At 39.0% G+C, this 27617-nt stretch overlaps 1 protein-coding gene across 5 annotated transcripts in view; it reads left to right on the top strand.

Annotated features, from left to right (window-relative positions):
- The window catches only part of unc13c (unc-13 homolog C (C. elegans)), a 105340-nt gene that overhangs the window by 13271 nt on the left and 64452 nt on the right, over positions 1-27617 (top strand). For 2 of the 5 annotated variants that reach the window (XM_019358000.2, XM_019358018.2), the window contains exons 3-13: positions 6144-6166; positions 6771-6817; positions 8202-8280; positions 10694-10699; positions 10934-11005; positions 14983-15202; positions 16737-16964; positions 20460-20601; positions 23239-23408; positions 26465-26580; positions 26787-26950. In XM_019358000.2, the coding sequence (XP_019213545.1) occupies positions 6144-6166; positions 6771-6817; positions 8202-8280; positions 10694-10699; positions 10934-11005; positions 14983-15202; positions 16737-16964; positions 20460-20601; positions 23239-23408; positions 26465-26580; positions 26787-26950 (1267 nt within the window). The remainder of the gene's footprint in view (positions 1-6143; positions 6167-6770; positions 6818-8201; positions 8281-10693; positions 10700-10933; positions 11006-14982; positions 15203-16736; positions 16965-20459; positions 20602-23238; positions 23409-26464; positions 26581-26786; positions 26951-27617) is intronic. The other 3 variants (XM_019358013.2, XM_019358023.2, XM_019358017.2) reach the window with 2 other exon arrangements.

Below are 27617 nucleotides of genomic sequence, written 5' to 3' on the forward strand. Positions count from 1 at the left end.
CATTTTCAGACATAGTGGTGGTGATGTTATAGCATCGGCATGTATTACTGTCAGTGGAATTAGGTTACTAGTGTTTATTGAAGATGTGACTGCTGACGGAAGCAGCAGGACCAATTGTAAAGTGTACAAGGCGCTGCTCAGATTCAACCACATACTGCAAGGCCGATTGGAAAAGGCTTCACAGTGCAAATGGATAATGATCCAGAGCATACTGCAAAAGTAACCTAAGAGTTTCTCAAGGCAAAGAAATGGGATATTGCTTTATGGCCAAGTCATTCACCTGATTTTAACCCAACAAGGCATGCATCTAAAGGGAGGAAACTCAGCATTTGGTGCAGTCCATGGGTACTAGACTTTTGGCAGTCGTCAAGTCTTTAAAACAATCCTTGCGTTAAACATTATGTTCATTTGTCCAGTTTCTTTTGAACATCTAGTTAATGCTGCACCTTGGTGAAACCCTTTCAATGGAAGCGGAAAGTCTGCACTTCAATCATATAGTTGTGTAAAAAGTGTTAATAAAACATTATAACACATAATAAAATGAGCCAAAATAATAATCGCCTGCTCTTTCCGGTGTCATCTAAAACACTCTCAGATGTGTTTGGCACCTGAAATGTTACCTCACAGTTTTTGGAAAAATACACACAAATTTTAATTTTTTTTTGAAATTGTATTATTTTGTGGTGCTTATGGAGAAGGACGCATAGATGCATGCATAATCTATATGCCCCCCACATTTCCTCCCACTCACACGCTCCCACTCCCACCATCATTAGCTTTATGCCTTCATCTCTTGTAGCTGATATGTGCTCATCATTCTCGTGCTCTGGAGCGTGCTGGCTGGTCTGTGTGGGAGCTGTGAAAGGAGTCTCAGCAGTACTGCCACTCCTGCCAGGCCTGTCTTCAACTGGCTACAGCAGCGTCTGTATTCAGATGCTAATTCACACTCCCAAGGGCATTCTGTAACCAGGTCAGCCTTGCTTGGAATATTTATAGAGGTCTACCGCTACTGAAGTTTGCTGCTTGTTCCTGGGGGAGCAAAGGAGGTAGACCCTCTTTATGCTTAGTTCACCATTTCTCAAGAAAGTGTGGATATGAAAAATGCAGATAAAGGGAATGGAGGGCCTCTCCTGCTGTTGTTTAAAGTGTTATCTTCCAATTCAAAATATTGATTGACTTTGTGTTGTTGCTGGGGGAAAAAAATGGATCTAAAGTGAAAGCTTGTTCTCCACAGGTAATGTACACTCCCAACTTTGAGATGCTGCAGTTTTCAGATTAAACACTTAAAGTGTCAATAGGTAACTCCCCACAAACACATCCACCCCATGCAACTATTGAAAAGACACTTAAAATGCTCTCTTGTATCAAGCTTACTGACCTGGTAATAATAATGCCAAGTGGTTATCTCTTTTGGACCCTTTTAAGTTGCTGTGCACTATCCATCCAAGGTTCAGCTTTACTTTTCTTCTTTACTTTCTTTTTCTTTGCCTCCTCAGACAATACACCTCATATTATTCATTCATATTTTTCAGTTTCATAATTATTGCCAACGTTTGCCATTGAGTTTGAATTTACTAAAAGCTACTGGAAAATCAATAAGGGTTTCCTTTGCATGTTTTATTTGTTTGTTTGTTTTGAATAGCTTTCTTTTCTGGTTAAAAATCATACCCTATATACTTTCATACTTTTTATACTTGTACTTTTTGTCCTCTACTTGCCCCAGTGTTGTTCTGTATTAGTATAAGTTACGACAATAGTTGCTGCAATGTCACAAACTTTGATTATATATATATATGGGTTGATAACCCCTTTTACCCATCTTTGCTGATTTTGGTTCACTTCTTCAGAATTTTTTTTCTATGATATCGTGAATAAATGAATGAATTCACTGACATTAGCCTGCCACAGCCTCAAAGACGTAGTCATAGTTAGAAAAAAAGTGAGGGGAACAGTGACTGCTAATATTGCTTATATAATATAGCTGATGCTTTTATTTCATATTGGTCATGTGGTATATTTTGAGTGATCAGAGGCACAAGCTCTGAATAGATTGGTTGCGCAGGCACTTAAGACATTCATATGTCACTTTGAAATATATTTCACCAGAGCCATTAGGCCAGAACCTCCCACTGGATGCCTTTCTTTTTTTCTAACATGTTTTGTCACAGATTTATTTTCCATAAAGTAATTTCTGAGGTTATTAAACATGGAGCTTTTACTTGACAGCTGATTATATGACATTTTCTTTTCACTTTACTGCATCTGTGTGTGTCCCACCAACCTGAGTGGATTGCCAAATACAACCAAGGTTTTCGTCGTTTCAATGTGGATGCACAACTCTTTGAAAACGACTGAAAATGCTAGTGTGGACGTGGAGCGTTTTCAGACGAAAACGCCGTTTTCAAATCTATCCGGGCTAGTGTGGACGTAGCCTTAGTGTTCCATCTAACTTTATTTTAACTCTAACTATATTTGTTTTTTTCTCCAACACTGTAGTTCAATTACAACAAGCCCCCTTTGATAATTTTGTCTAGCGTATGTTAAATTTTGTCTGTCACGTCTTCACAAGCTTCAGTGAATACACTCAGTAAGTAGGTCCTTGTCACAGCAGCCATTGTGTAAAAAGGAAAACACAGGGATGATATTTAAAATTAATTATGGCCCCATTCTCTTTAGTGTGTAAACCTTTCAGTTTTGGCACCATACACTAAACGGTAGGGGGTTAGTTCAAGTATAAGTAGAGTTGCACCTCTAAATTGTCTGAAATAAAATAACTGTTGGAAAAAAGGGTCTGTTAATATACATTTAAGGCAAGTTGCTGGAAGTCATTATTTAGTTTTCAGTGCTTATTGCTAACCTCCGGTATCTGAGGCTGATAATAATATATGCACAGTGAAAGATGTAATCAAATCCTACAATAACCTGTGTACACTGCAAGTACTACTCTGGAGCCTGGACTGCAGCTACAACAGGCCCACAGTGTAGTTCTGCGAGGGATGACGTACTGGTACTGGAGGAGCTGGACTGTTTGTCTTGTTTTGCCACCAAATGGAAATATGGGCAATTTTAAGCAATCTGAGCAATTCAGTCTAGCCAGTGCAAACATGCATTTGTCACTATAAAAGTTTGTACTGCAGTAGAGCATTAAGACTTGTCATAGTCATAATAAATTAGGAGTTCTTTAGTGTACATAAATGATTTTTATTTAAATGTTTATAGTTCATAAATACATGAAATTGAGAAAAGCAGGAAAATAGGATTGGAAGACTTGTTTATATAAATACGTAGAACTGCTACAACTGGTTGGCAGTGAAGTAAAATATACTAAGATATTGTGGTCAGCAGTATTGAATGCTGCACTGAGGTCTAACAGGAATAGTGCAGGGATGAGTCCACTGTCAGAGCCCATAGGAAGGTCATTAGTAATGAGTCCTGTTTCTATACTGTGATTAATTCTGAATCCTGACTGAATTTCTTTAAACAAACCCTTCCTTTGCATATGATGAGTTAGCTGTTTCACAGCTACTCTTTCAAATTATTTTTAAATAAAAAGAAAGTTGGTGATTGGTTTGTAATTAGCCAAGACAGCTGGGTGAAGTAAAGGCTTGTAAAGAAATGTATTAATTACAACCATCTTAGTCTGATAATATTTAACATTTAATATTGAATCCCTAGTCTAGTAAAAATGAGACGTAGGAGACACATCAATTATTTGGAGGAAGTGATTACTGAAGGTAACAGAGGAAGATCAATAGTATTGAAAGTTGGTGTACATAATGATACATCTGTGAAAAAGGTTTTTATATTTTTTCTGTATTGGTTAAAATCTTAACTGTGAAGGCATTTTTTGAAATGAACACTAGTTAAAGTTAGAGGAATACTCGGCTCAACAGAGCTCTGTCTCTTTGTCAGCCTGGCTTTAGCCTCCCTAGAGTGCTGAAAAGAAACCTGGGGTTATTCTTGTCTTCTTCTCTTATTGATGAATAGTTAGAGGTCCTAGCTTTAAAGTTAGAATTTAAATTTGGTTCAAGAGTTGAGAGGTCTTCTCATACATGAACCTTGTGATCATATTTACCCTTTTACAAGTCACGTCTGCACTCAGTTGAAGAAAGCATGTGCAGAAATCAAACTTGCAGTAAATTGTGTTCTGGTCTGTTGCAGGCTATTAGAAACAAAACTACAGTTCGTACACAAGTAAAATGTGAATCTCTAAAGCATTAGGTGTTATTATTGAACCCAAAATCAGGGTTGAAGTCAGCAGTAAGATGACTGTAAATGATATAGGCTATGTGGATCTATTGAAAACAAAAATGTTCCCTGACATCGATATACAACCGTTTAAGAACACTGATAAGCTGTTGATGAATGAAATATAGCCAAATGTACATACTCTGGGAGTAAAGCATGATGCTGTATATTGGAAATGCAATATGATATAGCCACAGATGTAATCTAAGTAATGTTAATGTCAGACTTATTCAATATACCTTGCCGCAAAACTAGTTAAAGCTTTCAGACTTCAGCTTTTCGGAACACATTAAACAACCATATGCGTTGGGGATTTGTTCATTTCCAATTTTTTCAGTCTTCCTAACACTCGTATGTGAATCTTCAGTGTAAGGAGAAGGGTTATGAGAAACTGTCACAGGATCAGCTCTACGTTCCTAGTTTAATTTCCTGTATCTTTCATGAGCTGCTTGAAAATGTCTTTTTGCTCTCATACACACAGATGATGGTAAACTCATTGTGATGTAAGGTGAAAAAAAATCAGTAAAAATGCGCAGACACGCTAGTTTCCTTCTGTTTAAACCTATACTTGGTGTCCACAGTAGAACAAACGTTCTTGAGTGTGTAGGGGCTTTGATCAGTCCTGGTAATACTGAAAGCTATGTGAAGCTTTTCTGCTTCAGAGAACCCTGATCTATGTACGGTGTGACCATGTGTGTCAGGACCATAATGCTGGATTTACTGCTGCTGTTTGCCCACACCACACACACAGATAGGCATGTACACACACACACACACACACACACACACACACACACACATGCACTGAGCTTTCCTACCAATCAGTTACATTTTTGTTCCACAGATTTAAGGCACCTATGAAATGAGGTTTATATCTGCAGCCTATAGTCTATCTTTATGCTGTGGCTTTATCTAGAGCAGCTACAGACTTGAAGGTGGAGGAGATGGCTCTATCTTGTATAGCTGTGCACAAAGTAGTTTAGTTGGTCGCTGTCCATGGTACCCACTGACTGCTGAGCTCCTCTTTGTGTGTAGAGTAACAATATATTTTCATAGCTCTACCAAAAACGTTTCTGTACAAAATCAACCTTTTCAAGAATTTATACAATGTTGCGTAATATTTTTAACGCTTTGAAACGCTTCCATGGCAATCACTTATCATAAATCATTAACTATAACTATAAAATAGTTGTGATAAAGTCAACCACTTCATTTTCAATAAATGTGTAGGATTAAAATCATAATCAAAATCAAAATCATAGAAACAAAATCAAGTCGTTCTCTTTTTTTCTAGCTTTAATTCTCTCTCTATTAGTGATGTAGTAACAAGAAAACCAACAGTAGGTTTATTGTTTTAATCAGGCTGGCAATTTGATCTTTCTCTTGTGAACAACCGCTTTCTATTTGTTCACATAAGATCATGTTTATGCTCCCATTTATCACCTATTGATCAATAGCACAGTAATTACACCTCTCCGGTCTTACTTATTTAAAGGGCTTGCCCTCTTGCAGTTTGTCTCTAAAATAGCAACACGATACCAACTGCTTACATAATGTCCCATGTCTTCCTAACTCAGGTGATGTTATCGATCACAACCATCTTTCTTTCATACTGCGTTTATTTATTCTGTGTCCAAGAAATAATCTTCATCTATTAGCCCTTAGCTGGGAACCCTCTTTTTTACGCTGGTTCTACTGTATATATTAGTCTTTGTCTGTTCTTAGCCACTCCCTCTAAAGTGTTGACTCTCTCTTTGTTTCGACATAAATTGTTTGGCAAAACAGAATTGTGTAATCTGACAGTAATAATAGATCCATGTCCTAAATAAGTGTTTACTATTCTAGTGAGTTGATCCTTTCTAAAACTTCATGTTCTTGTCATTTTCTTCTTTCAGACACCAGTGTTTTGGATACTCAGGTTTTAAGCCACTGTTTATCATCAGATAATTGGACACTTGTGATTACTGTGCATGTGCATGTGTGTTTTTGTGACTGTGGAGTTTATAATGTGTGTGTGATGCATCTACCTGGGGATATTTGAGAGTTTGTTTGGGCTTTTTATTTTTTAGATAAATCAAAGTGATATTTGTAGGTGTGATAGATAATGCAGCATGTGCCCTTCTGTTGGTTATCCCTTTATTCATTTTTTTTTTCCAGAAAATTATACATGTTTCAAATTTCACATTTGGTCAGTGAGAAGGGAGCATTACACAATAGGCAAATGTAGCCTAAAGCGCAAAGAGTGGCAAAGCTCTGAGTCTCGAGCCCACAAACTACATTGATGTGGAATAATTTTGTCTTTTGCCTGTGGTGCTTTCCTCTTTTCTCCCTGTGCAGTATTATTCTGCTCCTATCATTTATCTTGTCCTGAATTCCCCTCCTATTGTACCTATTTTCCCAGGTTCTTGTTATTATAGTGTTTATTTCTTCTATCTAAATTGTCTCCCATTTTCCTTGTGCTTGTTTGAGTGCTTTCTTCTTTGTAGTTCTTGTTTTACACTATGTGTTTCTTCTCTCTGAAGCCTCGCAGTCTTTTGGATCCCAAAGTGCTCGGCTTGCAGACCGGGGGGTGAGTGGTAGCTCACTTACTGATCTGATTGGTTCACAATTACTCAAATTGGAGCTGCTGTGCTGTTTGTACCCTCATGCTCACTCACCTGTAGCTGAAAGACTACAGGCATGCTGCTTCGCTGGCATACAGCCCCAGTTAAACTACCACGCTCCCTATTTGGTCAAATACCATCGGGAGATGATGGAGCCATTAAAAGACAAACATGCCACTCAATGAATCCTGAGTGAAATCTATAGGAAAATTGAACCACACCAAAGATGGTGATAGAAGCATAAGTTTCAGTGAAAACAACATTTTATAGTATCAAAGCCTTTTTAAGCATGTCTTTTTTTTTTATTAGATTTGACTCCTCAGTCCATACATGCAGTTTTTTTTTCATTGTGACCATGAAAATGAATTTTCATTTAGATAAACCTAGAGGCCTGTCAAGATTGCTAGAAGGAGGAGGACTTCACACTATTTATATATATCACGTATTTGATTAACTTCCTGTTAAGAAATGCGAGTGTCCATGCAAGCATATGAACCCAACTGCTTAGATATATGTGATAAACTGTCATATGTAGCCTCAGTTACCCCATTGCATATCATGACAGTGTAGACAATGCAGTGTAACAGCAGGATACACCAAGCATTAAGAGAGGGAAAGCTCAGGTCTCCTGGATGAGGCAAAGGACTGTGAAGTTTGTCACGCTGTGTATCTTTAGGGTCAAATCACTGATGTCGTCGAGAGGGCTGACAGAAAAGCTTGAGGAGCTTTATCTGTATGGAGGCATTGGGGCCTCGATGTTAGGTTGAGGTCATTGTAGAGTCTTTGAGTGACAGTTGAGGTGATGCCACTGAGAGCCTCATGGGATTGGAGTAAGACATGTGGGGAAGTAGTGAGCACAAGGGAATTGAAAGATAGAGAGCGCCAAATGACTGGAGCTGAAGCATTTTAACCTGACACAAATTAATATTAAAGTTCATGTTTTTTGAGGTACAGAGCAAGTTTGCATAATTTTTTTCTGCACTGGGCCCTCAATATTTGAGTTTTATATGAGTTTCACACTCAACATGTATTAATTGTATACAAATTAATAATAAGAAGTATAATATGTATCAGTAATAGCCATCAGCCCTGGTATGTCATAGAAAAAAATAGATACCATGGAAGAAGGGGAGGTTATGGGTACTGCAGGGGGTTAGAGGGATTATTTCTATTACTAGTGTTTGTTCACAACAAGCAAAGTGGAAGGGTGTAAGACAGGTTCAGAAGGAGGCATGATCCATGGGGTTTGACAGTTGTGTAAATCAAGGCCCCCCTTTCACTGTAGTAATGTCTCCCACAGCATGGCATTATTATGATATTAATACACCTTAAATCTGTCTGCTTCTCCAGGGCTGGCAGTATTCTTTATGGTATTGACAGCATGCCAGATTTACGTCGCAAGAGGACAGTGCCTCTTGTCCGAGACCTGGTGAGTCATCTGCCTCAACAAGGTTATGTGTGATTTATGTCAAATCTATCTAAGTGACCCCATGTTTTAACACAGTAGTGGAATCCTGCTCTGTGTAAGTATGAGCAGCGGTCCCCTGTAGTAGACAAAAATACTGTTACAGTGTTTCAAAGTGGCACTGTTTGTTTCTCATCATTGTCCTGTACTATCCTGTATATAACAACCTCCAAGAATTTGTCATTAAAATCTGACTGTGTCAGGTTTGCATTTTAAGTTCTTATAGCTTATGATTGTTGTAATTAAAAATGAGCCAACTATACAGACATTTTATTCAAAATAAATTTACGTGTCACTTAGACGTTCACTGTGGTAAAACTAAGCCAATAAAAAGGTGATGGGTAATAAAAGCAAACACCTAAATCTCTGGCTATTCTGTTTAGAGCAGTGCCTTGTGGGTATTTAAAATCTAACCTTAGCCATAACTCTGTCACTTAATTAATTAGCCTGGAGAGAGTGTTTAAGACATTGCATCACTATGATGCTCCACCATTTGCTTTTATTGCAACATAATGTGTCATAAGATATCCCGCAGAGAGGCATGTTGCAAACAAGTCCACTTTAGCACTGTGCCACATGGTTAGTCTGTCTGAAAGACAACAGTCTGTTGTGATGCCAGTAGTATTCATGTGTGTTTATAACTGTTTGTCCACTATGTACTGCACACTATGTCTGTCTTGTATGTGTTTTTGTCTCATCTTCATGTTTTTTTAGCCAAAGCCATACAAATATTAACACAAATCAGATCTTTAAACAAACTGCTTGGTATACTCGTTAAGTCGAATGCCCTTCCTTGATTGGTTTTATTTTGAAATATTACAAAATGAGTTTTGTGTAAATGATAATGCAACTTGATGTCATGCACATAGATGCTGATGAATGTTTATATCACGGTGAACAACATGAGTTGATGCTGTATTTGTCCATATCTCTCATGAAATTAATAACCAACAATGTCTTGGTAAGTATGGGTTGTCGTTTTTTAAATTTTCTTCTGGATTTTGGTGTATATTTGCCATTCCTACAAAGACCCATAACAGCTATGGGTAATATTTTTCAGTGAGTTGTCAGATTTCAGCCTCGCCGATGTTCGCCATTTTTCTTGCTTTTTCTGTTGCTCGGCAGGTGTTGAAAAATTGTATTTAACTTGAAATGTTGACAACTCAGCCCAAAAATATATCCGATAGACTTCATTGACTTCTGATTTAACTGTGTGAGGCTTTTAAATCATGTAAAAGTGACACTGAGCAAGCCTTTTACACATGGGATGAAGTCAGTAGTCAGCAAACTAATTGGTCCCCTTTCATTGCCTCTCCTTTGTCGATGTCCCCCATTTGCTGTGCGATTGCTTCAGGGCAGCAACAGCGTTTGATTGGAACGGACAGCAAAGTTCCCCCACATTATGGCGGGATGCAAAAACAAAAACAACAACAACAAAAGTTGAAGATTGATTCACAAAGCACTGAATGCTATATTGTAGCTGAATAGATAACATCTGGTCACAGGGTCTCTTGTATTGCCCGCAGCAACCTCACCAGTGCTGGTGCATGTTGATAAACTTACATCAACACTCACGGTTCATGTAGAGGTCACGTTCCTTCCTACATTCTCCATGGCTTCCATGGATCTTTACCATAGCTGGGCTGTACAGACAAGAGGGTCGTGGTAAAGACTGATCCAATATTGTCAGCTGTCCATGTCTGCATTCCTCTGTTATGTAATTTTCCTCAGTATGGGATAAATGTTTATCAGTCTCTGCTCACCCAAACTCAGTGGATATTACTATGACAGCTAATTTAAGTAAATGTGTGTATTAGTGTGAATGTGTGTGTGTTACTCAGTGTTTGTGAGAGTGCCTTGTGTGGGTGTCTATTGGTTTTTGTTCACATAAGTTTGCGACTGTCTGGGCAGATGTGTGCGTGCGTGTGCCTGAGTGTGAGTCGGTGTTGTGCAGTACAGCTGGCTTCACTCATACGTGAGTGTGTGTATGTGTGTGTGTGTGTCATGTGTTTCTCTGTTTGTGTCAAACTAATGTGCAGAGCAGACAGCAGAAAATATGATCAAAGCTTCATCCAACAGAAAACTGAATATAAATGTCAAGCATGACTGCAGTTTAGTTACTTCTAGTGCATGAATGGATAAAGAATCATGCAACCGCTGTTTAATCTCTCTTGATAAATAGTTGAATCTTTCTAGAGCTGTGTGCCCTAAGCAGCAGTCCTGCATGGCAGTTGAAGCACCTATGCTCTCACTATGGATTAGAAATTCAGTTCCTCTGCTGTTTGTGCTTTCACTGTTCCCCCTCCTACTCTTTGTCTAATTCAGTTTCTCTCGTTCTTTCTTTCATTCTTTATTCATGATCTCTTGGATATTACAGGCTTTGGTAAGCTTGCTTTCTTTTCCCCTGTGTTAAAGCAATATTCTCTGTTTAAAAAAATGTTTTCAAATATTCAATTAAACTACTAAAGTAAATCTGTGTGTGGTAGTCAATCTTTTCTACATTTAATTAAATATTTACTCCTTTGTGTAAATCCCCCCAAATTACTGCATAAAAGTCCAGATAGGTAAAATGGGTTGGTGAATTCATCTCTTTTTTATCCTCCTCTTCTTCCATCAGACCCTAACTGCTCGAAAGGCAGGCATCTCGTTCGCTCTGGTGAACAGGTCCACCCTGAATAACGAGGAACTGGTGAGTACATGGAAGTCATTATGTGGTTATTGTGGTGTGTGGCTATTATGTACTATTAATGGAACATGGAAGGCTTTACAGGGACAAAGGGTGCTGGATCCACCTTCTGATTATTTTGGGGGGGCTGTATTTGGAAAGGCTGGTACTGAAATGCTTATAAACTTTTAGAGCTGTGCTGTGTGCTGCAGCCATTGTACTTCAGGGTCCTGGGTCATGTCGGCGGGAACACGGAGTTCCAAAATGTGAGGATTCCATTACTAGGCCACTTTACTTCTTACTTGTACATATAGCATACTGTGATCTGCCTGTCTGCTGGTCTGTCTGTCTACAAATAGACAGCTTCAGTTTAAAGAATTGGTCTTTGTGACCAGCTACTCTTTATTCTGATACCCTCCATACATTAGTTAATGTGGCCAAGTTCAGAAATTAAGCAGTGGTCCTACTATTTTATTTTGACTATTAATAATGAGCACTGCATATTGAGGATGACTGAGATCTAAAGAAAGGGCAGAATGTCTCAGTTGATGGTGTGAGACACTTTTGTGACCTCTAAAGCTCTCTCTGCATTAATGGATTGCAATTCTTCCCTCCCAGAGGGAAGACGGCGTAACAGGAGGCAAACAGCAGGAGAAAGCAGCTTCTCAGCGAAACAAACAAGCAGACAATTTCACATCCGTTGATGTGCAACAAGGGGATGCCTAAGCCTACAAGATTACTGGATTCAAATACGCTCTGTATACATATTGCTCAAAGATTTCATCTTTTCAAAAGGTCCTAAGTGCAGCTCTCAGTTCGTGCACACTGATTGTGTACATGCTTGTGTCGCTCATAAGTTTCACATGCTTGACTTGTTCCTCTTGGTCCACATGGCCGGTTTCCCTATGGTGACAGGGGTCTTGATTGCTTACTAATAACCATGGATCGTTTTAAAGGAGCTTTAGGGATGAACAACTCATGACCTAGATGAAGGAGAAATGATGTGAATGATGCAGCATCTTAATTGGTGTACAGAGAGCTGATTCTTGAATAACTTTGTGCTGTGGTGTGAAGACTTTAGGCTGTATAGCTGTATGCTGATTAGGAGCAAACTGGTCTTAATATTGGTCAGGGGGAGCTGACTTCTGAGCAGAACTGTAGATTGTGTGGTCTTCGTAAGTAGGACGAACAGATGTCAGAGTTTTATCTGCTGCATTAAGTCCAGGAGAGTGCTTCCCTGTGAGAACTCTGAGAGCACTCAGTAAACAACCATATGGTATTTAAGTGAGGAGAATGGACTAGTAAAGGAAGGGTGGGAAATTGACAGGAATTAGGAGAGAATGAGAGAAGATCAGGTCAAAAAGGGATTTGTCATTTTGACCCCGTGGCTGTGATGTCACTGCGCAGGCAGCCGTGGTGAACAAACTGCCTTCCCTGGAGAAATGTTTCAGTCTACTTATAGTGCTTACTTCTTCCATCCTCTCATTGTTTCTCCAGACTACGCCCTCCAGTTGTTCTTTTTTAACTCAATACAATTTATTGGGCCTCATTTAATTTTAAGAACATATAGACTTCCCTATCTGCCTATGCTGTTTCTTTCTGTGTCATGTTTCCCATGCATCTGCTTTTTAGAGCAGAAAAAAAACATTATGTGTGGGCCGGCTAACTGCCTGTGTGTCCGCTCAATGTTCTGAGCTGCATGTGATCGCAGCACTCAAGCCTTTTAACGGTGACTGTCAACATAAAGTGAGGCCATGCTTACCTGCTGAGACAAGGCAGGGACTTTTACAAAGGAGGAAGGAAGCTACGATCTGACGCGTTTCAAAGAGTGCCTGGAAATGAGATGTGATGTGTTGCTTTAAGTCAGTTCAGATATAATCAGGGAGGTCGTTAGCGGCAAAATATGCTCTATTGATTTTAAAATGCTTGCTTGTGTTTTTGATCCAAATGATTTTATGCAGTTTTTCAAATCTAGCCTGACATAAACTTTAAAATGCTTGCAATTTTCTAAAATGTATTCGTGCTTAAAACAAATAAAAAGCCTTGTTAGAGGGGAGACAGTAGACTGGTTAGTGCAAGAGATTAGCGATGTAGAAGGCTGGAACAGCATGAGCAGGATGGCTGTGTCAATGAAGTGGTTGACAAGGACAATAGGTGGTGAAATTGAAAAGGAGGGGTGAAAGGAGGAGCTGAGATTAGATTCCTCTCTGTCATGTTGCTCTCAGGCACAGGCACAGGCTGCCAGTCAATCCTAGTAGTGTCTTGCACAAAATCACCAGGGTTACCTCACAGTTTAACACTTGGGACTCACACATGCAACACTCTGCTCACATCTGCTGCACTGTGTGATGTGTGGTGTCAGGAATGAGTGAGGAGACGGCAGAGGAAGGAACAGAGAATGATAGTGGAACCAGTAATTAAATATTACTTGTGTAACGGCCAAAGAAACAGACAAACTGAGTTTTGCACATTTTCACTGCGACTCAAAGTATTTGCTCGGTGGTTAAATTAGAAAAATAAATCAATTATTTACCAGCTAAGTCGGTTCACTGAGAAAAACCGTTAGTGAGATGTCTCTGAAAGAAATTTTGATTCACTCATATCCTGCGGGCTCTGTCAGTATTAGGCAGTTCAGTATTAAATTTAGCGAAGAGCAGCCTTCTGGGTGTGGCCATAGTGGAGGCTGTGCATAGGTCGTGGATAAATCTCAGACATCTGCTTCATCTCATCGTTCTCAGATTAAAAGGGAAATCTCTCTGTCTCCAACTGTGTTTCATTAGAGGTCCTCCAGGGTTCAGCAGCCTCTGTGTTGTATCAGCAAAGTTTCACAATGTTAGATAGCCGTGTTGTCCTGTCATCTGGTGTCATTTAATCATCTCAGCAAGTGTGTGTGTGTGTGTTTCCGGCTGGATGTGTGTCAGCAGGCAGTGCAGCAGTCTCGGTAAAGTGCAGAGCTACCATTCAGGTGTTAAAGCACATTGTCAACACGCTGGAGGCTGACAGCAGAGGGAGGGGTGGAGAAGAAGGGGTGAGGAGTGGAGCTCAGTAGAGGTGGTGAACAAGTACCTCTTGAAGATTTATTTAACTGCAATACATCTCATACTCTTTCTCTCTCTCTCTCGTTCCCTCTCTTTCTCTGTCTCGCTCTCTCTCTCCCTCTCAATCTGGATAATGCTCACTTTTAAGAACCTTATTTACAGCGTTCATTGATTCTGCCTTCAAAAATTGGCAAGGCCTTGCTAGTTTTCTAGTCCTTGTGCATAGCAAGGCTGCTGCAGTAAAGCATTCAATTTGAAGAGGCTTCTGTTACACACCAATCAGTCCAGGCAGGTGTCTTGTAGAATTTAGTATTTGGTTTAGAAACACTTTAGCCAGGAAAAAACTCAATGGAAACAAGGCCTGTGGGCTAAGGATGCTGTTAATCTAAGCTTAATGAGATCTAAGGCTGATTTATTATAGCTGACTTCTCCATTGATAATCAAGTAACAAGGGAAGGAACTTTTTCCAAGAAAAAAGAAACTAAAAAATTGCTGCAGTACCAAATGAGAGTGCTTTTTAGTCAAGTTATGTAATTGCCAAGATTAATGCAGACACGTGTTGTAAATCTCACCCAGCCTTGAATGCACCTTAGTTTGAATCAAATCCAGTGAGGCTGTGCTTCAGTTAAACTTCAAAATTTTTACTCAGACGTTTTTATAATTTCAGACAGTTGCGTTCCCACAGCAGTTGCAAAAGTATTACTCTTCCTTTAGTACTGATCTAAAGTTGTAGGGAACACCTGAAAAGCAATTTGAGTACAAACTTGTTTTTATTAACTTTTGAAGTTGTTATGAAATCTCATTTTCTCAGGCCTATAGTGCCACGAGAGTTTAACAACAGCAGCAGCATCTCTTTCGTTCCGCTCAGCCCCACATCTTTTCCATCATTGTCTTTATACCTTATTATTATTTCTCTGATTTTTAAAAATTCCCCTTCTTTCTTTCTTTTGTTCTTTCTTTCAGAAACTACACGTCTTCAAGAAAACTCTGCAGGCACTGATCTACCCAATTTCATCCACAACACCCCATAATTTCGAGGTGTGGACAGCAACTGCACCCACCTACTGCCATGAGTGTGAGGGTCTGTTGTGGGGCATCGCCCGGCAGGGGATGCGCTGCTCTGAGTGTGGGGTTAAATGCCATGAGAAGTGCCAGGACCTGCTCAATGCAGATTGTTTACAAAGTAAGGAAGTACATTCGTTTATATACTGACACTAAGCTGCTTTGTATTTTACATTCAATAATTCATTAATGCAACATATCTTGGCGTTTTTAGTATGCTTGCTCATGGGTGTTTGTTGATTTATCATTCATAATTAACATGATTCAAATGTTTTTTGGCTAATAAACAAGGAGTAGATTAATTACTACAGTGTGCAGCAACCAAAAACATATTTCTTCTGGAAATCTGGTCAGTGCACACATTATTTTTGGTTTAATTATTTTCTCTCCCCAGTTTTCTAAATATCACCAGTAAGCTGAAAGCCTAAAGTATTAGTGAATGGTGTTAAAAGGTTTTGTTAAATGCATATTACATATGTCCTTGTACTCATAGCTACATGGTACATTTACAGTGCTCTGTCAGTCACTGGCACTCATTACAATCTCCAGTCAGGTTTTTCAATCAGCAACAGCCCTGTTGTGACCGTGTAGACTAATTTGAACAATGTGACATGGAAGCTCCAGGATGATCCGCACGGCAATCCTCACTCACTCTAAGTGGATTAGCTACACCCCGCCTGTTACAAAACTCAATGTTTTATAACACGTTCATACTAGCATAACAGTGTTTTATAGTTCAAACCGTGATTCATCTTTATCACATTCATCTGCACATGAATGCGCTGCTGATATGCAGTGTGATACTGGGATCAGATATAGAAAATTAACCGGTACAACTTCCTCTTTTGTCTTGCAGACACATAAAAATCATGCACACACATGTGCATGCGCGCGCACACACACTCCATCGTTATTATATAAATTACTGATTTGGCTTTGCCATAAATGCTCAGAATCAAACGTGCAAACTTTACTCTTCATGCACACTTAGAGATGCTGATTTTAGAGAAGATTCTAATGGCTCAGTCACACTAGAGTAAAAATAGGGTAGCAGCGTCTTTGCAACTAGAGAAAAACTGATGATTGCCCAGCAATTGCATTGAGTTTTTTCATATTCAGCAAATGATTGGAAGTTGCTGTGCGACCAGCTATCAACCACTTTTGCAACGTAATTGGACAAGTTGTCTTGTGGGAGGCAGCCTGTCTTTCAACAAATGGGCTCAGACTGAATGTAAATAATTGCAGTCTAATTTCTAAACACTGATGTATTGCCAACACATTGCAATCAATCTGAGCCAATGAATGAAACTCGTCCGTGACATGTGTCTTTGCAGTAAGGGATTTGGCTCAACTTTGTGGATGTAGATGGCAAAAAAATTGCAATTTTTGCTCATTTACTGCAGTTAATTGCCATCTTATCATAAGCAGATAGCATATAATTGCTAACTTGACCCCATTCAATTGCAAACTGAGGGCAGACCGACTGTATCCTATTACCATTTTAACTTCTTGACGAACCAAAACTGCTTTGCAGATGGTGACCGACTGCTCATGCCACAGACTCCAGCCATTGTTTTCCATAGTGTGACTGTAGCAAGCCTAGTGCTCAATATTATACATAGAGTATACAAACTACTTAGTATTTTTTTTTCCAGGGGCAGTGGAGAAGAGCTCCAAGCATGGGGCAGAAGATAAAACCCAGAATATCATCATGGCTATGAAGGAACGCATGAAGATAAGGGAGAAGAACCGCCCTGAAGTATTTGAAGTGATCCAGGAGATGTTCCACATTTCCAAAGAGGACTTCAGCAGCCATCTGAAAACAGCCAAGCAGGCTGTGTTGGAAGGGACCTCTAAGTGGTCAGCCAAAATCAGCATAACAGGTTAGCCCAATTTCTCATCATACCAGAAAGTTCATCGTCCATGAAAGTATCAAAAATGGGTCATAGCATACCAGCAATGATATGGATTTTTTTTTAATTCCCTCTCATTTACACATTAGTCATCAGTTAGCAGATGACTGATAATTGCTTCTCAGTCAGTAATGTCTGCTATGAGTGACCCTTGACTCAAAAAGCAATTCAACAAAACTGTCAGAGGCCTTCTCAAATGACAAGCAATGTTATTTTAACGAGTTTCATCTCATTAATAATCTCTCTGACACCAGACCACAAGCAGAAACACATATTTATTCATCTGCAGAAAGAGAAATTGATTTGGTAGTTTGAGGAGAGATAATTTGCTTTTAATACCATGAGGGTTATTACTGGAAATAATATAATAAATTATTTTTCCGGTCATCTTGTAGATGACTGCGAAAGAATTCTTGCAATCATCCACTGTCTAATTGATTTGTGTAGCACGAAAGGAAGCTATGTATTTTTGATAATGCTTGATTTTTGTATCTAGTGCTAATAAAAACAAGAAAAAGTTATCAGGTTTGCCATGATGCTTCCCAAATGTTAAATGATGGCACATTAAGTACAAAGCATCAGAGATGTTGTAATAAAGAGGCTATAATGACTTATTATTACAGTTGAACAGTAATTTCTGCAACTGAAAGAGAGCTTTATGTCTTTTTCACGGCCATGGTGATCGTTTTTACAGCTATACTGACACAACTTTGCAGAATATACTTTGAAAATGAGACCCCCCAAAAGCAGCACCTCAAGCTTTCTCAGATATGCCAGTCAAAAATGTCTTGCCTCGGAGTGCGATTTGACAGCATTTTACTACATATTCAGATGGAAAGCATTTATTCTGCTGAGGTGGTGGGGTAAGGTGTAGGGGATCGAGGATCAGGGCTCGGGGGGTGGATTATCAGTTCCACAGGTTGCATAGTAGTTAGGTGTGTCAGACTGAACACTTTCTCCTTTTTGGTGTCCTAAATGCAAAATTAATATGATCCAGTTTTGTTTATTTTCTTACCTAACTTCCTGTTTTTTGTTTCTTTTGTTAAACAAAACTAACCAGCTGAACTAAACATTTTTTTGTTCACATTTAATTGTGGGCGTCTTTGCCTCTTTGATTGTAAAACCTCAGCTGTGTTTTGTTGTTTATATGGTCTGTGCTGCAACACACAAACACATAAAAAAAAAGAAATAAAGCCATAAGCATGAAATATAAAGATCTGCTGTTAAAATATTTTCAGTATAGGACTTCCTATTCTTCTCTGAAGATAGTTCTAGATGACCATGTTAAGGTTTATATCGCTCTGCAGAGTAAATCTGGGACATGCATCTAATTTCCGGGATTAAACATTTCTCCCATGTATGTTGACTGGCTTCTGAAAGAAGGTCAGAAAGTTATATTTGTAATGTGGCCGCGGACAGCGATCCATCTCTGAGGCAACTGTGCCAGGTCCAGCTCATTTATTGCCCACCTTGCATTTCTCACAGTGTCAATATAGCAGAGAGAAATGGCAACAGAGAAGGTGAGGCGACAAATGGAGATGTAGGGAAAAACAGGCAGAGGACTGGGAGAGCAGAAAAGGAGAAAAAATAAGAGTGAAAGAGACGTGACAGAGACCCATGGTTACCTCAGTTGATTTTCCGGGGGAATTATCGAATACTCCATTTTAGAATGTAGGCAATACGATTTTATTTATTTATTCTATCAGTCATTAGATAAAAACAGACTGGGATTAACTGTGCAGCACAGACAGTGAGCATGGGGTGTTCTGTGTTTGTTGAATGTGCACAGTAAATTTGAACCTTTGCCACCCATAAACTAATTTTACATTTGAAAGTCTGAAGCACCCTTTTTCAAACAAGTTATCCATCTTTATCCATATTTCTTATATTATTTCATAGCAATGTTGTTTTGAGATGATGTTTCTTATGAGGCAAATATGCAACCAGGCTCCTCTGTTCGGTATCAGTTCCTCATACTAAAAACACAGCATTTTATGCTTCAGTGTTAGTCAAGCAGGCAGTATGGGAATGAATTAATCGTATTTCTCTATTGAAGAGCTTCACAACAATTAATTGGTTTCTGAGATGATTAAATTCTCGTGAAATGTAACAATTCTCAGAGTAATTTCTCATTTTTACTGTTAAACAGGAGTGTGCATAAAAAGCGGAAATACAAACTAGGTTTAAATTAGTTTTTGTGTATACTCGAGAAAATTTAAAACCAGACAGCCACATGGGATTCACAGACAGGATTCAATAGAATTTAAGTTTTATAAACAGATTTTGTTGTGGGTTAAAATGCTGTGAATGCTGTGAAACACCTAATTTGGCTCTGGTTTATTCTGTTTAACAGAGGGAAGTAGCAAGAAATCAGAAGCTGGCTTTCACAGACAGAGCTAAGATATTAGAAGTGTTCAGATGAGGGTAGTGACACTCTCTTTTATGGCAGTCTTCCATCAGAGGGATTTGCAGTCCATTTGTTATTGTTTGGGAAATGTACAGAAGTAATTGTGCAAAAATTGAACACGGCGAGTGGCGAATTTAAAACGCTGCTTATGATGTAAAAAAAATGTTTTATAATAGCAGCATGTCATGTCTGGGATTGAATTCTTATATAAAAAGGTGTGAGGGCAGCGGGTTTACTTGCCATTGGGTAATTTTAACAAGTGCTTTATCTTAAGCATACATGTGACCCCTTTAAGCATATGTCAGTTTCTCAGACCTCTCCTTTACTACAGCATGCCCTGAATTCTGAGTACCCCCAGAGCAGGCATGCAGGCCGTGACTCCCCAAACCTTTCTAGCCTGCCCACCAGCTCCTGTCAGCATTGAGCTGAAGGATATATATGTACCCTGAATTATTTAGACTGTCACTTATGCATATTTAATGCTGCAGTGTCCTTTTTCCCTTTTATGGCATGGTGAAATACTACTGTCTCTCCTCTGCACCTTCCTCTGTGTGTGGAAGTGAGATTCAGAATCAATGAGTTTTCTCTGAAACTCAGCAGTGGGCATAAACACAGAGGTGGAAACCTCATATAGCCTAGACGTAGGAAGGGATAATCCATAGACAACACATACAAAAAACAATGAATAATGGCTGTTGTCAAGGAGCCAGAGAGCTGCTTTGTTGCATTGGCTATTGCAGGCTGAGTGTGGCAAAACAAGCAATTTCTTTAGTCGGGGTGTGAGAAACGTGCAGCTTCTCAGGCACACTCTGAAGCAGGTTCTTAGTGCTCAAAGGACTTAAAAACCTAAAAGAATGACATATTAAATGCTTAATTTGAGTGATAACTTAAAAAACTGTTTTAGAAACACACCATGCTAAATACAATGCTGCTTCAGAGGGCATATTTAAGCAGTGCTATTTATGCCAGAGAAGTCAAACATTCAAAACTATGTCATATTTACAGCTTGTAGTACTTAAATGACCCTCCACTGATTTCCAGTTATCTCTTGTCTCCAGTTATGAGTGCGCAGGGTTTACAGGCCAAGGATAAAACGGGCTCCAGCGACCCTTATGTAACCGTCCAGGTGGGCAAGACCAAACGCAGGACGAAGACCATCTTTGGAAACCTCAATCCAGTCTGGGATGAGAAGTTTAACTTGTGAGTTCTCTTGATAAATTTGACCTCTGCCTGACCAGATAATACTCAGTGAGATTAAGAATGATCTGTTCAAGGGAAGTCTTAAGACATCTTAACAAGCCCCCCCACCCCCACCCCTGTTTTTTATTACTGACTCTTACCTGAAAGCTGTGTTATGACATGTTACACACCAGCCTCAGGCATTCATCAAGGCGAATCACACAGGTCATAACCCTGCTGATTCAACAATGAAATGAATGAAAGCTTTACTGCTTTAGTTGCATGCACTTATCATTTTTCTCCATTTTGCTTATTATTGTTAATATAGTCTATTCTCTTAGGTCTGCTAGCTAGCTGGCTTGACAAAATACAAAGCCCCAAGCAGAAACAATGAGTATCAGAACAGTGGTTCAACTTTTTTGTTAAGGCAGGTTCCCATCATAGCCCATGAAAGATGGCATTAGTACCATCACTTGAAACAGTGAACTTTTATTCTGGCCAATATCAACTGATAGCATATCATGTCCATTAGAGTTTGCTCTTTGATACACTGGGGGGTTGTCCATGCCTCCCACAACACCCCATGACAACTGAGATAGGCTCCAGGACCCCTGTGATCCTGAAATGGATAAGAAGTTAAGAAAATTGATGGAAATTAGAGCTTTAAACTTTAAACTTGAATCATTTAAACACAAGAATCAAGAAGTGGTTTTCTAGTAAGTCTGACTTTGTTCCATAATGATAGATGGAGGATGTGGATGTGAAAGTAAAATGCATTTTGTTGTTATAAGTGTAGTCTTATTGCATCGCTTTGGTCACCTCTCTTCCTTTCAGTTAATATTCTTTATATTCCTAATTATGTCCACACACAAAAAATATAGCTGTTAAAATATATCACTGATCTAAAACTAAGTAAATTGTAATAAAAAGTTTAAACCAGCTTTCAGGAAACTATTTTGAACCTAAGCTTTATTCCCAAATCGATAGTTTAGAAAATACAAACACCTGGGTCTTTTATAAACCCTGTGGGAAGCTTGCCGTCTTTACCTTAATTAACTATCTTTCATTTAGATGAGTACCAGAATTGAAAAAAACTAAAGTATAAAAAGGAAAGTGGATTTCTTCCACTTAGTAGCTGCAAAGCTTAAACATAGTATATGACATTAGTTTTTCACTAGTGCTGTGTGATGCCTCGCACACCAGATACATGGCTTCTCATGATTATTGCAGTGAAAAGTAATAATAGTAAGTGCACCCCAAACTGATTTGTAAATACTAATTATTCCTGTAATAATCAGATATTTAGATATTTAGCCTTTCTAGGTGTCTCTGTTAAAACTAATAGAAAAACTACATGCGCATATAATTTGACCCAAGTTTGGCCCCAGTCCACAAAGCTTCAGCAAAGTAGTGCATATTTATTTCTTTTCCTTTTTTCTTTTCAGTTTAGCTTTAATAATCCTCTGTTTGTAGATAGGGTACTGTTAAAGGATCACAGAGGGTTTTTCATGTTGACTTAGAGCAGCTAATGGCATTTTTCATTTCTACTAACACTAAATTTTCCGGTGTTTTTTTTTTTTTTTTTGCTGTCTTTGCCTGTAATACTCATGTGTTCCTCTTTTCATGTAAAATTAAAGTGTTTTTTTTATGATTCTGTTTTGGACTGCTTAGTGCTCATGATATTAAATATACTTATAATAATCATAATAACTTCTTAGCATATGGTTGTACTCGTGTCCTTTGGAGATTTTCTGAATGTTTGTGTGTTTTAAGCTAGTCACAAACAAGATTCCACACCTGTAATGAGACTCCAGTTGTGGCTGTAATAAAGCTCTTTCCTATTACTACAGGGATGTAGATTAATAGAGCGATACATTACTGTGTACTTGGCAGAGAGCAAAGTCCCAGACTAGTGCGGCAGCAGCAGCCAGTGCTTTCCCCAGAAAGGGATTAGCTAAAAAAAAAATCCCCAAAAACTGCAGAACTGTTTTCTCTCTGGCCGTCACATCCAAGATGTCATTAGAACAAAATGTAATCTCGCAGTTTTAATTCCAGAGAACAGTTTGACCCCAGAAGTGCTTTGGTCAACGATGTTCTGTTTAGCAGCGTCATTATTGTGAAGCATCTGTCAGCTGCACATATGCGAGGATGCAGTGAATATTTTACAGTGGAACTTATAACTCACAAATAAATAATCACTGCTATGAATGCTTAGCAGTGATCCCGGTGAAATGTTCAGCTTTATTCTGATACATTTAGTAGGTAGTAGGGGAAAAGTAAAACTAGAGATACAGAATAAAGGTCATGCAGTGTCTTGAGGTAAATCTTCCTGCCAGGCAGAGAGACGTTCTCCAAAAGTATGGACATGATAGGCGTTTACACTCACTGAAACACAACAAAAAAATTATTTAATTTAAAAAAAACCTAATATTCTTAGGCAAGAATTGTTCTCCATATGCCATGTAGAAAATGCTCGCAAGAATGTGTGTATTTGAGCTTATATTTATGCTTCAATTGTACATTTGCCTGCCATTCCGCTCTGCTGAATACCCCAACCTGATGAGCTGCCACTGAATATGCCTTTACTACTATTGGTGTTTATGTTACTGTTGTTTTTTTGGTTTTTTTGACCTGACGTAATCAACCTCTAACTTCCAGTGAATGTCATAACGCTACCGACCGCATCAAGGTGCGTGTGTGGGATGAGGACGATGACATCAAATCACGGGTGAAGCAACATTTCAAGCGCGAGTCAGATGATTTCCTGGGCCAGACCATCATCGAGGTTCGCACTCTCAGTGGGGAGATGGACGTATGGTACAATCTAGGTACGTTACTGTTATCTGAAAATGTGATGACATCTTAACTTCAATTACTTTTTGTGATGTACAACATGAATACAATGCCCAGGTTTTGACTTTTATTCATTTATCAAAGTGTTAGACTTTCAAATGGTAATATTGCCCCAACACAATTGACCATACCAAAGAAAACCCCAACTAAATAACTAAAAAATTTAAATAAAGGATGCACATACATACCCGGCTTCCCCTTTTAATGCAGTGTTGGGCTTGTTTGTTTGACGCTTGCTCCGTTCTGTATGTTAGTAGGGAAAGCCGTTGCTTGCTGCTGTCCCAGCCTCAGGCTTTTTTGTATACATGTAGACAAGCAAGGAGGTGTGCCCTTTCTGCCTCAGGCTTTCGAAGTGTGCATGTTGAAGGGCAGCGAAGTCTCAGAACAGAGCCATGTGCAGAATATAAACTACTATAGTTGGAATAATTTTCTTTGACTAATGTGATCCTGACTGAAATTGGGTTTTGGATTAAGATGGGTGGCGGGGTAGGTTTGAGGGGTATGGATATAGAGTCGTTACCAAAATATATATAAATATATATATATATGTTGCAATCATTATTATGATCATTGCACATTTTGCAAAGTTCACACGGTATGACAGCAACGCAGCCTCATTTAACCGCTCGATGTTTTCCCCCTTCGCTTTCCTGTTACGTTGCTGTTAACTGCTTGTGAGATATAATGTGGTTTAGCTGTGGCCACCATTACTGTCCATGTGCTGTCTTTCACTGTATCTGCTCTCATATATCACTGGTTTCACGATGTTGCATGAGGTTGAATGGCAGCATAATGGAAGATCGCACTTTTGCTGAAGTATTACGACTGGCGGGTGTTGTCTTTGTTTGCCTCTCGAGCTAAACGGAAGCAATTTGTGGTAATAGTGACCCCTTCCCACTGCTGCTGCTCTATGCCTTTTTAAATGTCCGCAGTGAATGTTTAAACAGGCCTTTGCTGGTGTGGGTGTCCACCCCTCCAGCTGTTCTCCTCTCTAAGCCTCTTCAGATCCACTTCAGTCTGGTCCTTTGCGTTTGTGTCTGTCCCTTTGTGATGTTATTATTTTTTACTTGTCTGTCTCTTGAACAACTGACTGCAGAGGAAAATTTCACTGCTTTGACACAGAACAGTTGAACTGTATATGAGAGCACAGAGGGGTGCCAGTTAAATGTCTGTAAAGAACCCCCACAGCGTTATTAGCTACCAGACCTGTCAGTGTCTAATCCATCATTCTTCTGGTTCTGTGTTTCACTGAATGTGGATGTGTAGAGTCAGGTGGACCCCCCAACATGAATTATCCCAGTATGCAGTGGGACTCGATGTGCCAAGTAAATTCTTTAACTTTGTGGGAATGATGCATGCTTCCCTCATGTGCTGAGGTGATGATGGTGGAAGAGAGTGATGTCCAATAAATCCTTCCATTCATGTTTAGCTGTTTTGATATCTGTCAACTGTAAAGGCCATAGCGTCATTCATTATTTTCATGCTCATCAAACCACTGAGTGACCCTTCATGCCCTACAGATGGGACCAGTGTCTCTCTGGAAGAGACCACTCCCATGAGGAAAGAAATATTTCATCTTGGGATAACAGAGATCACCTGAAAACAACTTTGTATTGATTTGCGCTGACCCTTCTTTCTAAGGTGAAAAATAAACCCAGCCCGTACCTGCAAATTACTCTCCACAGAGTCACCCAATCTCCTTACTGTAGGGGTCGGTTTCCTTTATTTGTCACATGTAGTCTTTGAGTGTTGATATTTGCTAGTGGAGAATTAAATCCACATGGTTATTGTATGTCATTATAAGTGTCATTAAGGCCTCTCGCCAAGGTTTCTGTGTCAGATTATGTCATAGATGTATTATAATGTTAGTCTTTGAATGTTTTACAGTGTTCCTGATTTTTTTAACATTTGTCACTTTCATGTTTCACATTGTCAAAGAAATTTTAACATTCCAAAATGATAATCCAAGTAAACACGACTGGAGTTTTAAAATATATATATTTTTATTAATTAAGGGAAAAAGCTATTCAAAACTACCTGGCCCTGTGTGAAAAAGTAATTGTTAAATCATGAATTAACTGTGATTAACCACATTTTTTTGGAAAGAGTTTAATTCAGTTTCACTAGCCACACTTAGGTTTGATTATTGCTTAATATTGCTAGACCTGTTGAATCAAGAAATGATGCCAATAGAACCTGTCCGACAAAGTGAAGTAGACTAAAAGATCTAAAAAAGCAACACATCCGGTGATGTGAAAGTCTCATTGTCATTTATCACAAATGCTTGATTGCAGTTCTTGCTACCAAAGGTGGCACAACCAGGTAGGAGGTTTAGGGGGCAATTACTTTTTCACATAACACCAGCTAGGTTTGAATAACTTTTTCCCCTGACAAATGAAATAATCATGTAAAAACTAAATTTTGTATTTACTTGGGTTATCTTTGCCTAATAGTATAAGTTGTTTGATGATCTGAACAATTTAAGTGTGACTAATATGCAAAAAAAAAAAAACTAAGGAATTCCAAAGGGAGGAAGCTTTTTTTCACAGCACTGTATGTCTCTTCCTTGCAGTGTGGTCAAGGACAGATTTATAAGTGATGGACATTATTAAATTTGATGTTCTTTTTCAGAGTGAGGTCACTTCTTACAGGCTTGAGCTTGTATCTCACGCTCTCGCTCTTTTTCTCTCCCTCTCATCCGTTTTTTTTTTTTACCGTGTGCAACAAAACTTGTAGAGATTAATGTGCTTTAGGTCTTTAACTTGTTTCACCATCTGCTATTGAGAAGAAAAAAATGGTCAAAATCAATGGCCCGCAATTTAGAAAGCTGCGCAGAGTAAAAAGAACAAATTACCAGTCCATACTAGTCAATCTGGTGCACGATAACCACACTGCATAGCTCAAAATAAAGAAAATAAAAATTGCACCCTGTGTTTTGTATGGAATTAAAATTGAACAAATATTGCCATCTACTCTCCTGATAATTTTAAGTTATTCTAAATGTCTAATCCAGCTCGGTAATGTTTTACAGATAAAAGAACTGACAAATCTGCAGTATCTGGTGCCATCAGACTCAAGATCAGCGTGGAAATGAAAGGGGAGGAGAACGTGGTTCCTCCTCATGGCCAGTACACCTGTTTACATGAGGTAATCAGCATTTGATCTGGTACTAGGAAAGGTTGCTGCTCTAATCCACTAATCATTGCAACAGTTCTAAGCATCATGTTTATAAAGACAGTTACAGCTATGATAAGGTTTTTCATCAGCTGGCATGCACCACCCAAAAAAACTGTCATGACACCGTGCTCCATCACCCTAACCTGTTCCTCTCTTATCTCTCGTGCCACTCACAGAACCTTTTCCACTATCTGACCGAGGTGAAGAACAGCGGGGTAGTGAAGATCCCGCAGGTGAAAGGGGAAGAGGCGTGGAAGGTCTACTTTGACGATGTGTCGCAGGAGATAGTGGATGAGTTTGCCATGAGATACGGAGTGGAATCCATCTATCAGGCTATGACGTTAGTACCACCCTGATCTATGGCCTTTTACCTCACCAATCTGTCAGTGTCTCATTTACCAGAGTGGAAGGAGAAAAGGAGATGTGAGAAGGACAAGCGAAGGAGAACTGGAGTAGTAAAGATGTCTCCTCAGCAGAATCAGAGCTTGGAGAACTATCGAGCTCCCAAGTTTGATTGATTAATTGTTGGTCTCATGGAAAAACCTCCTAACCTGCCTTTGTCACATTGATCATGGGCACACAAACAGCATTGTTATCCTCCTTGCTTGTGCCGGTGATCCTCTGTGACCCTTTCTGTCTATAAATGTTTATCTCTTTGTCTCCATCGTGACCCCCAAACACATTCACCTGCAGTGACACCACTGGAAACATTAAAACCTTTAAATATTGATCAAGGTCATGCAGTGACATTTGACATTGTGCTGTGTTAAAGCAATTGTTAACACTTTAGAAGTCTGCACAATACATGTATCCATCATCCAGTTCACTAGCAGCAGATTTAATTTTTTGTCTTTGCACAGCATATTTACTTAATCCTCTAAGCCTCAACCCAGATGCACTATTTTACATTTCCAAGTTGATTTTTGTATTGTATGTGGCCCAGCTGAATGGATTTCCCCTGTTCTAAAATATTTGTGTTTATTATACTGTCTTATAAAAGCTCTTTT

This window comes from Oreochromis niloticus, linkage group LG1 (assembly GCF_001858045.2).
Source record: "Oreochromis niloticus isolate F11D_XX linkage group LG1, O_niloticus_UMD_NMBU, whole genome shotgun sequence".
Classification (NCBI taxonomy): Eukaryota; Metazoa; Chordata; class Actinopteri; order Cichliformes; family Cichlidae; genus Oreochromis; species Oreochromis niloticus.